At 43.6% G+C, this 14317-nt stretch overlaps 1 protein-coding gene across 4 annotated transcripts in view; it reads left to right on the top strand.

The window, feature by feature from the left end:
- GLI2 (GLI family zinc finger 2) overlaps positions 1-14317 on the top strand; it is a 187750-nt gene that overhangs the window by 36945 nt on the left and 136488 nt on the right. For 3 of the 4 annotated variants that reach the window (XM_038142266.1, XM_038142265.1, XM_038142267.1), the window contains one exon: positions 11745-11907. In XM_038142266.1, coding sequence (XP_037998194.1) covers positions 11775-11907 — 133 coding nt within the window. In that variant the 5' untranslated portion in view covers positions 11745-11774. Of the gene's footprint in view, positions 1-11744; positions 11908-14317 lie in introns of those variants that run through there. The other variant, XM_038142268.1, reaches the window with a different exon arrangement.

Below are 14317 nucleotides of genomic sequence, written 5' to 3'. Positions count from 1 at the left end.
TTTGCTAGCTTCTAACCATGGCCAGACTTCTGTGAGAGATATTTGAGAGACAGACTGAAGTTTCTGTGTGGTTGGAGGGAATTAGGTCCAAACTAGGTCAATCTGACAGCAAAATGTAGGTAAGATTTAGTGGAGAGAAAGCCCAGAGGCAACTGGGCTTTGAATACAGCTTAGCTGTAGTGAACAAGAAGGAAGATGGAAAGAGTTATAGACACAAATGGGATTTTGGGTTTAGAGGGAGGCAGAACAGAAAAAAAGAGGGGGAAAAAAAAGAGCAAGAAGAGCAAAAAAGTGGCTGTGGTGTGGTTTAGAAGATGATTGTGGAGGAGTGAGGTGATTAAAGGAAAGAGTAGATGGAACTCCAGGAGCAGGGAGGAAGTTGTAGATGGCAGGTAAAAGAATTAGCTTATATTTACTGTTTTCTCGAGGAAGAATGCAACAAGCTTGCATGCAGAAAAAAATATGGCTATAGAATATAATTATGTGCATTAAAATGCAACAGAAATAATACACAATAACTGCTAGGTATATTGTAACTGTTTTAGTAAATAGTTATATATTAGTTATAACTAAATAATAGCTATAACTAAAACCACATATATGTATATGTGTGTATACACACATGCTCCTGTACAAGAGTTCTGTCCTGAAGAATTGACAGGAATCCTTTGCATTTTGTCTTAAATTAGAAACTACCAAGGAACAAAAGCACATGAGGAGGCAGGATATATGGAATCTTCTCAGGCTAGCCTTAATGACTTGAGTCTTATGTAATGAAATAGTTGAAAGAATCTTCTTGTGTCTAGTGGCCACATCAGTTGCTGTGCCCTGAAGTCTGGTACAGCCTCTGAAAAATCTGTGGGGGCTCAACAGGTGCAAATGCAGTTTCCAGTGCTTAGGCCCTGGCCTGGCTACCACCACACATGGTTCTTCTGCTTTACTTTTTCAATTCCTCTGAGCCATAGCAACCTGCTGACATTTGCTACAAATCACTGCTGGCCTGTGTTTTGTTCCAGTAAGTTTTGGGGACGTGACATATTCTGGCTTGTCAGCCCAGCTTGTTTTGTATGTGAAGCAGACACGGCTGGGCTGCAGAGGACCAGACCTCCTTGGTCTTCTTTGGGCTGTGGAGACACCACTGCTGGGGTTGAGATGGGAGGTTTTCCCCTTAGCATTTTTAACAAGAGAATGAAATAAATAAATGAAGTGAGTTTGTATAGGCTACAAAGTGAAGATTGTATGATATTCTGTTGGTGAATAGTTTTATAATTTGTCTCAGTCATCAAAATATTTGTAGCACAGTAGACATAACTGCATAGTGAAAGAATGTATATTCTGCAACATTGCCATTGGCAGGACATAAACACCTGTCCTAAGTCCTTATCACAAAAGAAAAAAATAGGGAAGTTGGAAGGTAGACATTAGTTTTGTTGTCAGCAGACAGACATGCTGAAATTTAATCATAATAAATGCAGATGTTTGGATGTGTGAAGGTATGGCAAACCAGCCATTAATAATACCCTGATACATGGGTGCACAGAGGATTGTGGTGCTGATATAGTCTAACCTTCTCTATAATACCATCAAAGGACTTGCCTGTACTTAAAACCCACGTCCTGTGTTAAGTCTTGCACTACGGCAGACCTCCTGGAAAAATACCTGAACAAAATGTCAGCTCTGCCATGCTAGAAAATATGGCACCAGCCTGAATCTAGTGCTCTTTTCTGTTGAAACTGGGAGCCTTGTTTCTAATCTGAATTTCTCTAGTTTAATATCTGTCTCTCAGCCTTTGCAGTTGTCCATGTGTTAGTATTACCGATCAGGTCATTCTGCAAGTGCCTCTCTGTTGACCTCTCTTTCACTTTTCTCATGTGTGGTACAGGAGCCTTGGCAATTTTCATCTCTCTGCTTGGACTGTGGGCACCAGAACTGCACATACTGTCAGTTCAGGGTTAGGCAGAGAGGCATTACAGCCTCCCAGACTCTGTGTAGACAAACACATATTGCTTTAATCGTTTTAATGTTGGTACCCTCCATGGAGCTTCTCAGCCACTGTCTGCCCACCATAAACTTCAAGTAATCTCCAGTCAGTGTTTCTCAGACAGTTTTCATTTTAATCAATTATTTTCCAGATGTGTGGCCTTGTATGTGGTTGCTTTAGAACCTATAATCTTTATCTAGGCCATCTAAGCATGGAGAGCATCTCACTGGTATAAAGCAATCATCTTTATTTACCATGTCAACAGCCATTTGTCACTGACAGGCTTCATGACTCTGTATTTGTTTCCAGTCCCTGATACACAAAATGATTGTAACTCTCCATTCACATGAATGTTTCCACCAGATTCAGTAATACCAGTCAGGACTAATTTGTGTATTAAAGGAGCTATTCCACTTCTTGTTTATTACTCGTGTTCGTAGTGTTACAGTCTACACAATTAAGGAATCTCTTCTCTTTGAGTCCCTTGGTACCTTGATTAATTTTAATCTTGACATCTTGATTTCTGGCTAAATGAGTGCTCATTTTCACCCTTGTCTTTTGTCATTAGCTTAATACCCTCCTGAATACTTTAGCATGTCTCCTGAAAGACTTATTCCTATCCACTGTAATGACAGCCAGCCACATTGCGCAGTTTCTTTTCTCTGTAGAAGATGGACCTGCGCTGCTGAAAACATAGCAGCTCTGCCAGTCACCACTTACTTAACTGTTAATTTCTGGAAAAATACATAGCTTTGCAGCTTGAGTCACAGCTTGCAGAAATGGAATGCTCTTCAAAGTATTGAATTCATTCTTCCTCATATAACATTCCTTGCAAGGATTCTTGATTCTTCTTGAATTTTTCTTCACCAGCATGCTTGTGTCCTTGCAGACTAGTCTCTGTTGTGGTTCATGGGTACATCCCGTATAACTCTGACCTCTCCTACTAAAGCAGCTGTCAGATATTTCAACAGTTTTGGGGTTTTCAAATGCTGGTTGTGAGCATAAGGCTGACCTTAGTGACCTCCATGGGTCCTTTCCAGCCCTAGATACTCTATGTTCCTCTGAGAAACTCTTCTCCCATTCTCATCTGGATGAATTTTTCTCCATTCTCCTGTTTATGAACTGCCAGCCATTTTATGTGGTCTGTATCCTGCCTTCAGCTGGCAACTGGAGTCTTATAAAGACAATATGTGGAGTGGAATAAAGTGTGGAATAGCAGCTTGTGTGGTGTATGTGTTCAGAGGAGGAAAATGAGCCAACTGAAGTGTTGCTTTTTTGTTTTTAATTACATTCTTGTTTCCTTCCCAGGCTTCTCTCCTCTGCATGCTTACATGTGTGCCTCTGGAGGGAGAATTCAATAGGCTGATGAACAGAACTGTAATGTTTAAAAATAAACCAAAATTTTGTAATGAAACATGTTCTGAAAGAATCTAGTTGCTATAGGGATTTTTGCAGGGATGCAGTCCTTCATCTTTCATTGCTCAAAATAAAGATTTTCATTTCTTGAGCCAAATGAGGGCTTTCTTATCCAAGCTTTGGAGCATGTTCAATGTCATCTGGATGGACTAGCTGCTACAAGACATTATTACTCATCCCATCCCTACATAAAGCAAACCATTAAACTTCAGTGCATGTGGTTTGTATTTGGGGTTTCATTCATGAGAGTTGAAAGTGCCCAAACTACTGCAGCACGGAAGTGAAATCCTGAGAGGATTCTCCTTCAGTCACCACCAAGCCAACAAAACATTCACTTCACAAAACCTCCCTTAAATCCAATATCAAGGCAGCTCTTTTCCTGTTAGCCAGATCTCCTGTGCTGACCCTTCTCCGCTCTGTGGAATCTGCATAAACATCTCTGCTCAGAATTGGTTTCTGCTCCTCTTGTAGTAGGTGCAATTTACTTTTGTAGTATCTTTTACTCATAAACTTGATGAAAAGTTATTAGGTTACTAGTGATTTGCAATTAGAGTCTAATTGTGTTGTTAACAGTTTAATGGTCCTCCACCCTGGTCTTCATGCAGTCTGTCACCCACCCTGTTAAGCTGTAACCCACCCTGGTGTAGCTGCCAAGCGCCACAGATGTTTTCTGACATGTTAGTTATTAGCAGTTTCTGCTCTTGGAGCATGAAGACTTGGTGAAGGGGGTTTTTGGGGGGTTCTATATTGCTCTTTTTTTTGGTTTTCTATTTTGGTTGCAGAGGTTTCCTAAAATGAAAACAATACTTCTTCATTCAATACATGTGTGCACACATAGGTAGTATTTGTCTTTTTGGTTCTGTTTTTGGAAAAAACACAGACAGTTGTGTAACAGGAAATTGAAAACTTCTTTGGATTTACATCAAAAACACAGACTACGCTTTGCCACAATTCTCTCACTCTTACAACAAAAGCAATCAAATAAACAAAACCCAAGTGAAGATTCATGGACCAGTTATAATGGTGACGCATCACTTTTAAGCAATTTTTGTTTACCTGGTGGCATCCTCCCATATTTTTTGCAGCATGTTAATACAGAGTCTGACTGCAGGAGTGTCTTGATTATCTTCTTTGACGGTTTTTCGCGTGTCAGAATTTGCTTAGTGGAAATTTTCTCATGATAAGACATGTAGGATTGGTTTTGTAAAATTACAAGCATGACTTTGTTTTCCTGTTCTACCACAAAAGACTCTTCCCTCCAGCCCCCACTCCTCCATCTTCTCAGTTCTTCCAAAGAAACAGAGATAACTTCTGAGGGAAAGGAGGGAAAGTCAGGTACCCCAGCCTGCATGCCTCGGCATGGACCAGTGCTGATTCTGTGTCTGGCTTTGAGCTTTTATGTCTGTTCGTATGTTTTGATGATGTATTGTGATTGTTTTTAACCCAGCATCTGAAAGATAATTTTTGTTCAAGGCTCTAAGTTTGGCAACTTGAAAATATACTGGAAGTGGGGAAACGATTCAAATGTTCTGCTATTTTATAAATCAGACTTGTTTGTAATGAAGCAGCAATATTAAAGTGACATTAGTGTTTGTGAAAAATAGGAACATCAGGCTAAACCTGAAAAATGGCTGAAATGTTAGTTCCTCTATTTAATATCATCTCCTTTCTGATAAATGCAGCCCAGAAAGTAAAATGGCTTTAGAAAGGGAAAAATCATTTATGTTGCAATACAGTGGCCTCAATGCTGTCATTTGGTGCCACAGAGTGTCCTAGGATAGCCTGGCCTGTGGTTAACATTCCTGAAGGACATGTCTCTCCCACAAGTGCTATGCCACCTCTGTCAGCCCTGTCCAGGACCAGGGGGCCCAAGGGCTGGCTGCCCCTCTGTGGATGCTGGCATTGCAGCCTTGCTGCCCAGGACCCATCAGTGACTGGCTCCTGCTGGAAGTTCTCTCAGGAGCTGCTGAAGGCTGGTTCTTGAGCAGGTAGCTGAATATTTACAGACAGTCTATATGGTGATAATTTCTGTGTGCCACCACTAACTCCACTGTCCTTGGTTGATGTTAATGGAAGGCTGCTGTGGTCAGTGTCAGCATAAGCAGGGGGGACAGCACTTGTGACACTTTTTGAGATGGTTTGCTTTCACATGGCTGGGACCACCTGAAGCAGTAAATTCTTTTTGTGCCTAGACACAAAGTCCTAGGTAGTCCATGTACAAAGTGTGATGGAGCAGGCTGGAAGGCCTCATTCTTTGAAGCTGTTTGCAGGGCATGTTTCTGCTGTCAGAGACCCTTGCGTGTCACTTTTCTTCCCTGTGTCTCTCTTCCCTCTGTGCCCTGCCTCCCTGTCCTGTCCCTGCCATGAGAGATGTCATGTTCTTCCCCTGCCCCAGCAGTGCATGTTTCTCCATCTCTTAGGGAATCAGGTCTGCCTACAGTCATGCTTCTCCTTTTCCATGCTTCTCTGTTTCCACAGGATTTCCCAGTGTCTGTGCTTCATTCACTCATACTCTTCAGTAAGTCTTTAAGGTCATCCCCCATCCCCTTATTTCTTGTTTTCCAGGCCCTTGTCCATCTTCAGGAATTTGCTGCTCTTTCCACATCCATCCAGTCATCCTTGCAAACATCCCTCCTTCCCTCATGCCTCCTTCCTACCCTGCATTTTTCTTTTCTTTACCTTCCTGAACAGAGTTGTGCCTGAAATATCCCAGGACTTGTGGAGCTGGCTGGAGGTGATGTTACTACAGTACAGAGAGACCCTGCCAAGCCCCAGTCAGTTCTGGGTGCACTTCGACCCCTCACGGTATTGCAGAGCAGTTTCTTCCTCGTGCTTTTGGTTTGCTGTTGCCATATGGAAATGGCAGATGGTGTTGATCAGGAAGTTAATCTAGAAGTGTATCCGTTTCATGCCGTACACGAAGGATTTGTTCATTAAACTTAGAACTCTAATTTAAAGCCAATTAACAGAGTGATTTGAAGAGACTTGTTGTTTTTGAAGTTCAAAAGAGATGCTAAGTCTCTGATTTCAGCCTTTGTACATTCCAGAACCTGTATAACTATTGCAGTTTTGCCAACCCTACTGGGGGTATTTTTTGTCTCTTTTTTTCCCCATCTCCTTTTCTTTTTTTTTTTTTTTTTCCTCTTTTCTCTTTTTGGAGTGATACAACTTTTACCACAGACTGGAACTGTTTGGTGAAGCTTTCTCAGATTTCTCAGCAGTTTTAGCCTTACCTTTGGGAGTAGGCAGGCAGAACTTGTGTGTCTTCCCATCCTGTTTGCTGCTAGCACAGCTCCCTCCTCCCTCCCTTTGGCAGCCTGGTATTACTCTTCTCTGAGCAGGAGTCAGGGGTAGGGGTAGAAAAATAGCATAACCCCATAGCAGCTCTGTGCCCTTTTAGCCCTGCTTCTGCCAGCGTGGGTTTGTCTCTGCTTCCTTTCATCCCAGAGGCTGGTAGGGACCCACCACAGAAGTTTTTTGAGGGGAATGGGCAGGATTGGCCTGCAGACAGAGAGCTACTGCCCCAGTGTACTGCTCTAATTTCAATGTGTAATCAACCTTGTAGGACTGGCCCAAGCAAACCATTCCTAAGAAATGTCAAGATGGGAAACCTTGTGTCAGGAGGACCTCAAGAGTGATTAGTTCTGAATTAATATTTATGCTGCTTTTACCTGAGATTGATATTCTGTAAACAGTTGTAGGTCCTTCACCAGCAGACAGCCTGTTTGGATAGTCCCAAGATTTACTAGTGGCATTTAGGTAGAAAAAAACTTTCTTTAGTAATTTGAAGCATTTGCTGATATAAAAGAAAATAGAGGGGTCAAGTTTTGCTGTGGTACAGAGCCTATGACTTCACTGGGTTAACTGCTGCTACTTCCGTGTAATTGAGAACATAATTTGGCTCAAGCCCTGGGAGACTGAAAAGGATCACGGCAGCCACTGTATAAAGCCAATGTTCAGAGCCGTTGGCTCACACTGAATTTCATAAGTGGATCATGTATTCAGAAGGCTTTAGCTGTGTGACACAGTCCACTGCAAAAGAAGAGATGGTGGGGGTATGTCCTTGTTTATCTTAACTAAAGCAGCACACCAGGAAAAGCTATCAGACCTGGGATTGTACCTACATAGGGTGATGTGGCAGGATTGAATGTCTCCCTGTGGTGCCTGAGCACAAACCTGGCAAGAGGTCTGCAAAGGCTGCCCTTGGTTATCCCAGGTCCCATCAGTCTTGCCAGGAGCCAGCAGCAGTGGTAATGGAAACTGGCTGTGGTGCTGGTGTCAGCAGCACACCTCCAGCATGTCCCCTGAAGGTGACGCCACCTCACTGGCACTGTTAGGGCTGTGTATGGGGAGGTCAGGTGGAGATGAACTCAGAATGAAGAGAGAATACACACTGGTCTGAGAAACCCCAAAATATTCCCAAAAACTGAGATGGCTTCTAGAAGCATGCTTTGGAAATCCCTTTCTGCCCCTTCCATGGGGCTACCAGCCTGGAAGGTGGCATTTAGGATTGGATCTGAGTCACAGTGTCACCGGCAGTGCCTGCCCTCTGCCAGAGAGGATCACTCCCATGGTGCTGCTTAATCTTTGAGCAGAAATAGGCAAAATTGGTCATTCATTTTTCACGGAGAAGAAAAAAATACGTTTTCTGCCCTGTCTAGGGGAGGAGAAGGGGGTTTCCTGAAAGAACAATCCTGAAGAAGGAAATAATTGCCTTTTTTTAAAAAAAGGGTGTGCACAGGGTATGGCTGATGAGTGTCTGTTCATTCCTAAATTTGCCAGCAGTCCTGCTCAGGCTGATGCCCTCCAAAAGAGACAGGTATTTTCGGACAGCGCTTCAGACCATTCCTCAAGCACTTGGCGGGAGTGATTGTTTTATTAGGAAAGTTTACGGCTTCTTGTTTTCCCTCAAAGGCAAATGTGACTTTGTTGTTTTTGATTCTGTTGGGATTTCTTCCTTTTAATATACAACACAGCTGTTAAAATAGCTGGGGTTGTCTTGGGCAAATCATATAGCACTTTCCTTGTTCAGATCTCAGATGGCTGCCTTTTTAGTGTCACTGCAGAATTATATTACAGGGCATATGAATAGTGCTGGTATTAGTGTCAAAATCAATTACCCAGCCCTCCTCCTGCAGAGAAAGCTACAAACCTTAGGAAAAATCTGAGTAATCCATTCTGGTTTTCTAATTCTGAGTAATGACGGAGGGCAGAGAGTTGTGCTTGAATAAGTGCATAGGGTCTTTCTCTGTATAGTCACTCCTAAATGCATGCTCTTTACAGGAAAAAGCAAGCTCCCTGTGAAACCCTTTTTCATGCCAAATGGCTCACTGCTAAGATTAATCTGTCATTGAATTTATAAATTCTGTGTGGCACAGAGCAGCAGAAAAAGTTTAGCATCGAACAGAAAGCAAAGTATGCATTGCTTAAAAAATGAATGTTGTGCTCCTGGATAGTGTGGATTGACTGCCTCCACCAATATATCTTCTTATACTGGTAATAAAAACACTTCCATAGCCTTGTGCCTCAAAGGATCTCAAAGCACTTTGCAAATAGGGCAAAGTACTATTTCCTATTTTATGGCTGTGGAAACTGGTTGCAAGAGAGAAGTTAAGCCTTTTGCCCAGGGACACTGAGGAGACTGTAGCAGGTCCATGATGGGGACCTAAATCTCCAGAGTTCCAGTACTGTGTCCTGGTCACACATTGCACCACAGGGAAGGCTGCTGGTCACCAGCTCTTGGCCGCTGTCTGTGAAACCTCAGAAGGTGGGATATGAAATCAGTGTTGGTGCTCCTTTGCTCACTGGTCTCTGTCTTGGTCTGTGGGCAGAGGTGCTGAGCAGAGCAGGATCTGGCAGGAAGGATGCTTGTGTCTTCCCGAGCTGAGATAGATGATCAGCTCTGGCTGTGGGGTGCTGTGAAAGGAAAATGACTTTTAGTTGCTGCTGACTTCGGGAAAAGCTCGGAACCTCATAGTCAGCCTGCTCTGCCCCAGGCACCTTTACAAAGCAAAAATAATTATAGATTTATTACCCTAAATCCTGTGAGATTAGAGTAGTTGTGTAATTTATTTTTTTTCTAATCTGGTATTTGAGGGTTTACCTGTTTAATACAACCACTTATTACAAACACTTGAAAATTGTTTTAAATTCATAATTCATCTGAAAAGAGAGCTGCAAAGACCAGATTTTCAAATATAGGCATGATCTCCTGTCACATTCCAGTTGGATAAATGACACATCTGAAAAACTGGGTCCCTACTGAGGTGTCTGTGGCAGGGATGTAGAGATTTTGCTTCAGGCATTTCTGGAAAAAAACCCATGGCTCTAATCTGCATGTTTCACAGAACAAGTCCTGTTACCAGTTCCTTCCTTCCCCTCGCTGACTGCTGAGCTTTGCAGTGCCTGAGGATGCTCCTTCACCCCCAAGGCTGCCCCCAGGGTCAGGGTACCCAGAGAAGGGGGGTTGGGGTTTGAGGGCCAGCGTCTGGTTTCAAACAAAAGTGCAAAGCCTTGAAAGGAGGGAATAAGAAGAAACAGGTGGGGGGTTAGTAATAGAGCCTCTGAAGTTTATTTGCTTAACGAACAGAAGCCCAGGCTGTCAGACCTAGGTCAAATACTCCTGCAGTTCGGGTGTATTTATTTCATACGTGGCCTGTAACCCAACCTGATTCCTGGATTAAACCACTGTAAAGTCCTGGCCCCCAAGAACACATCCCATGCTTGCCATCAAGCCCAGCACATGCCGGGGCAGGACCTTGAGGGGCCTCCTCAGTATTCAGTGGAGCCTTGTGTCATCAGTAAAGCCTGTAATTGTGGGTCCTGTCATTTCCAATGCGAGCTCTGCAGTTTACAGCTGCAGACTGTGACCACAGATCCATTACTTCGTTGTCCCATTAATGTGAGCCATGCCTGAAGGCTCCTGGGATGAGCTGCTTGGGCTGCAGCATGCAGCTGCTTGATAGGACACCACTCTCCCAGAGCCCAGGCAGGGGTGACAGTCTTCCACAGCCACTGTGCACCAGGTCCCTCGCAGGGTGGGAAATCTTTGTGCTTTAAAGTTTTTAGGACAGTTTATCTTTTAGTTCAATATGTTCAGGAGTCAGTTAGTCCTCCAGAGCAAAGGGAGGGAAGTTTTGTATTGGCACAATGGCAATAAAACTACCCACACACACAAAAAAAAGTGTTCTGGTTTCCCAGATATTCCCCTGCTCCTGTTAATTCCAGTAAGGCAAACAGCCAGTGTGCTCCGGAGTATTTCAGGAGCTGAAAAATTTGCATTTGAAAATTTGCATGTGAAAAATTGCAGATCTGCATTAAAATGAGAAAGGAAAGAGGAATTAGCAGTGGGTTTTCCCAAGACCAGCCTGAGGCTGGTAGTGCCAGGTAACTGTGCTGGTTGTGTGCAAAGAGGAGTCAGGTGGAGACATGTGAAATCAAACAAGGTAAAATGAGGGGAACAAAGTATTTGCATTCAGAAATGAAGTATACCTCTTCATTCAAGAGAAACCCCGTTTCTTACAGTAAATTTGGGATACCCATATGTTTTCCTTTAAGTCTGAATCATGCAGAGAAAATGGTCAAAAAGTTCAGGAGCTGCTATGTTTTATCAACCTAAGTTTTAAAACCTAGGTTATTTGTACCTTGGTATCTTCTTGTTTTGTGGATATTTCATGGCATTTAATTCACCATATGTGATGGGGTTAAAGCTGTGGCCGATTTTAAGATGCAATTGGTCAGGATAGAAGAACTTTCTTGGGAGAGAGAGGGATCAGTGTCTAAGTGAAGTCTAAGAGGGATCTTAGACTTCATCAGTGAGAACTTGCTGGGATATGGCAGACCTGCTGTGGCTTATCTATAAGCATTGCTGAAAAGTTCTGATCATGACATTGGTTCCACAGCATAGCCACCCACTGTGGGATAGGAAAGAAAAACACTTTAAATATATGTTTATGTGTATTTTATTGGAATTTTTTTGCTGAGATTTTTCTTAGGATGGTCTAGGTCATGTATACCATGGGTAAATCCATGTTATGTGTGCTAAATATTTGTATCTCACCTATCCTATAATCCTGGAAAGCCCTCTGGACCTGTAAACTTTACTGTGGAGCCCAGGTTTAGCTGGGGATTGTTTTTTGGTCCTGATCTTTGTAGGTCTTTGAGAGCACCCAGTCCTTTACATGGTTTTGGCCTTTGTGCCTGTGACTGCTGGAGTTAGGATCCCAGGAATTCTTTGCTGCTTGCCATTTGCTTTTGAACTCTGCCCAACCATCTTCTGCTTCATGGAGCTGATTTTGCCTGTTCTGTGAGTGGTGACCAGAATCTGGTTTTGTTTTATGTCCTGTAGGGTTCCTGAGCTGGAAGATGCCCGTCTAAGATGGAAACTTCTGCTTCAACAGCTGCTGGGAAAAAAGAAGGGAAAGGTGCTGTTCTGGAGGGGAATGGCTTTACAGAGACGGGGAAGAAACCCCCTCCTTTAGCAGCAGCAGGAGCAGCAGTGGCACAAGGAGGTACTTTGTTTTCCACAATTTGAAAGCAGCAGGGGTGTTTTTCATTAGACTGTAAGAATTTAATAAGTATGGTGGCATCTGTCTTCCTGTGAACACGCTGAGTTTATTGGGGTTCTTGGCTGTCAGAGGAACTGGAAGCTGTGTCACTGCGTGGCATCTAAACGTCACTGTAGTGTGATGGAACTGGGCTGGGGTTAGGGAGGGGATGGGTGGTGAGGGGTGGCTGTCGGGGAGCTGGGGCATCCCATCAATGCTTGCCACCAGCTGACTGGTGCTGCACAGTGTTGGCAGCGCTGTGCCCTCCACTCCTCCATGGTAGAGTTTAAGAGTGCCTGGTGAGGCTGGCTGGAGATGGGGAGCACTTCATCATCCTGGTCAGAAAGGGGTGTCATGTGCCAGCTGTGATCCTGCTAATGAGATAAACAGACTGTGTGGTCTTCAGTCATTGCTGCTGGGATTTCACAGTTAGAGAGGAATTTGGGAATGTCATAAAGAAACCCCTCCGCTTGTGCTGTTCCTGTTCAAGTCAGTTTGTTAAGCAAGATTTTGGTCTTGCTGCTTTTGAAGTCATCTGGGAAGCTCTTGTGGACACCTGCAGGCATGGAGCCATTACTGGTGGATGTAACTGGTGTGTGCAGGTGACCATGCAGGGATGTTGCTCCTGCATCCTCCTGCTTGCTGTGGCAGGCAAAACCCACCCTCATCTCTGGTGCTGGTGGATCTCCGGAGTTGTGCCAGGGCCCATCATTGTGGCACAGCTGTGGGCAAGGCTGTGCTCACTGGGGAGCCACCATAGCTGCCCTCACTGGGGACTGGTTGTCATATCTGGACAGGGTATAAGAGACAAATATAGGAGAGGCTGCACCAGTTTGGATGTGACAAAAGACACCTCAGCTGTGTAAACTTTGCAGGCAGCTTTTTTTTTCCTTTTTGAAATACACATTATTGCGAGTCAGAGTGTACCTCAAAATGAACCTGTCCTCTCCCCTCCCTTGACTGCAGGGTGGTTTTTCATCACCCCAGGAGAACAGAATGACTCTTGTGTGAGCTCCTCTCTTTCTTACCTAGAATGGCTGGAGAATTTGAGTTTTTTGTTGCCTGAACTTTGAAGATAGTTTCTGACCAAAAAATCTTAAAAGCTTAAATCTGCTTTATCTCTCCTTTTTCGTAAACTTTGCAACTCAAGTTTCTTTTTCCAATTGACCTGTGAAGATTCAGATGCACAGAGTAAAGAAGGAGTGGCTAGTAATCTTACCAGATTAGTTAATGTGTTTGATAATTTTTTTTTTTTAAAAGCAACCAGAAAATCTTTCTACAAAATTGTTTGGGGGGAAAACACAGTTTTGTGGTCCTGGATGGGTCTGAGCCACTTTCCTTGTGAGCACTGCACAAAGTGGCAGAAAAGACGGCTTGCTAGGAAGCAGAAATAGGGGGGACGGTAATGTGCAGAAGCTTGGCATCCCCCAACAAATCCCCAAAGAAGCAAACTGAGGCAGCCCACTTGAGATACCATCTCAATGACTGGCAGACCTGAAGGGTTAATTGGCCCAAACATAGTCCAAGCATGTTCTGAAATTCACAACCCATAGATGTGCTGTTATGAATAAACACTTTCTCCCCACTTGGCGCTTGCCTTGGGAGTGCCTCCACTGAGGGAGCAGTCACAACCTTTCCAGAGCTCCAAATGAGGATGCCCTGAGGTGGAGTGTCCATCAGCCCATTTGGCATCCCTGGAGACCTAATTGGTTTTTAAGCATCCAGTATAATATGTTCTGTTAGCAGTGTGCTCTCACCTTTGGAAAAAACTGATTTATGGGCTCAATATTTCTCCTTTTAGTAGGAGGAAGTAGAGAAGTAAGTTGAGGATTGTTTGAAGATGTCAGGGGAATTGTGATAAAAGCCTTGTGTAATGAGATGTAAAGAGTGAAATCTGTGTCATGCTGTGAAGAAAAGTGCTCATAAATGACCCAAAATGGGCAGCAGTGGAGCAGCGTGTGGCCGGACGCTGGCCCCGGGACGCTGCAGGTGATGCACATGCTCTTGTGGTTCGAAGTGCTTTCCTTTGAACTCTGGCCAGACATAATACAGGCTCCTGAAAGCCACCAGCATGCTTGTGCGTGTGCTTGAAAGTAGAAAAATTAATACAAAGTTGTCTTCTAAGCTGAGTTAACTGCAAGCTGGGATTTAGCAGGTGATGACAAAAAAAAAGGCTGGGTAGAGATGAGACTCTACTTACATGGTATTCATGCTAATATAGCATGTTTGATTCCCTAAACTAAAGTAATTATTCACAACAGGCCAGAACCATGAGTAGTTATGCTCATATTTTTACAGAAGAAAGAAAGGCTTGGAGATTAATTAGGAAGTTCAGCTTGAGGAGGGCATCAGCTTTAAAGGGTGGGGCCTCTAA

Source organism: Motacilla alba, chromosome 7 (assembly GCF_015832195.1).
Source record: "Motacilla alba alba isolate MOTALB_02 chromosome 7, Motacilla_alba_V1.0_pri, whole genome shotgun sequence".
Taxonomy (NCBI): domain Eukaryota; kingdom Metazoa; phylum Chordata; class Aves; order Passeriformes; family Motacillidae; genus Motacilla; species Motacilla alba.
Note: the sequence above shows the minus strand (reverse complement) of the source record. Positions and strands in the feature narration are given on the sequence as shown.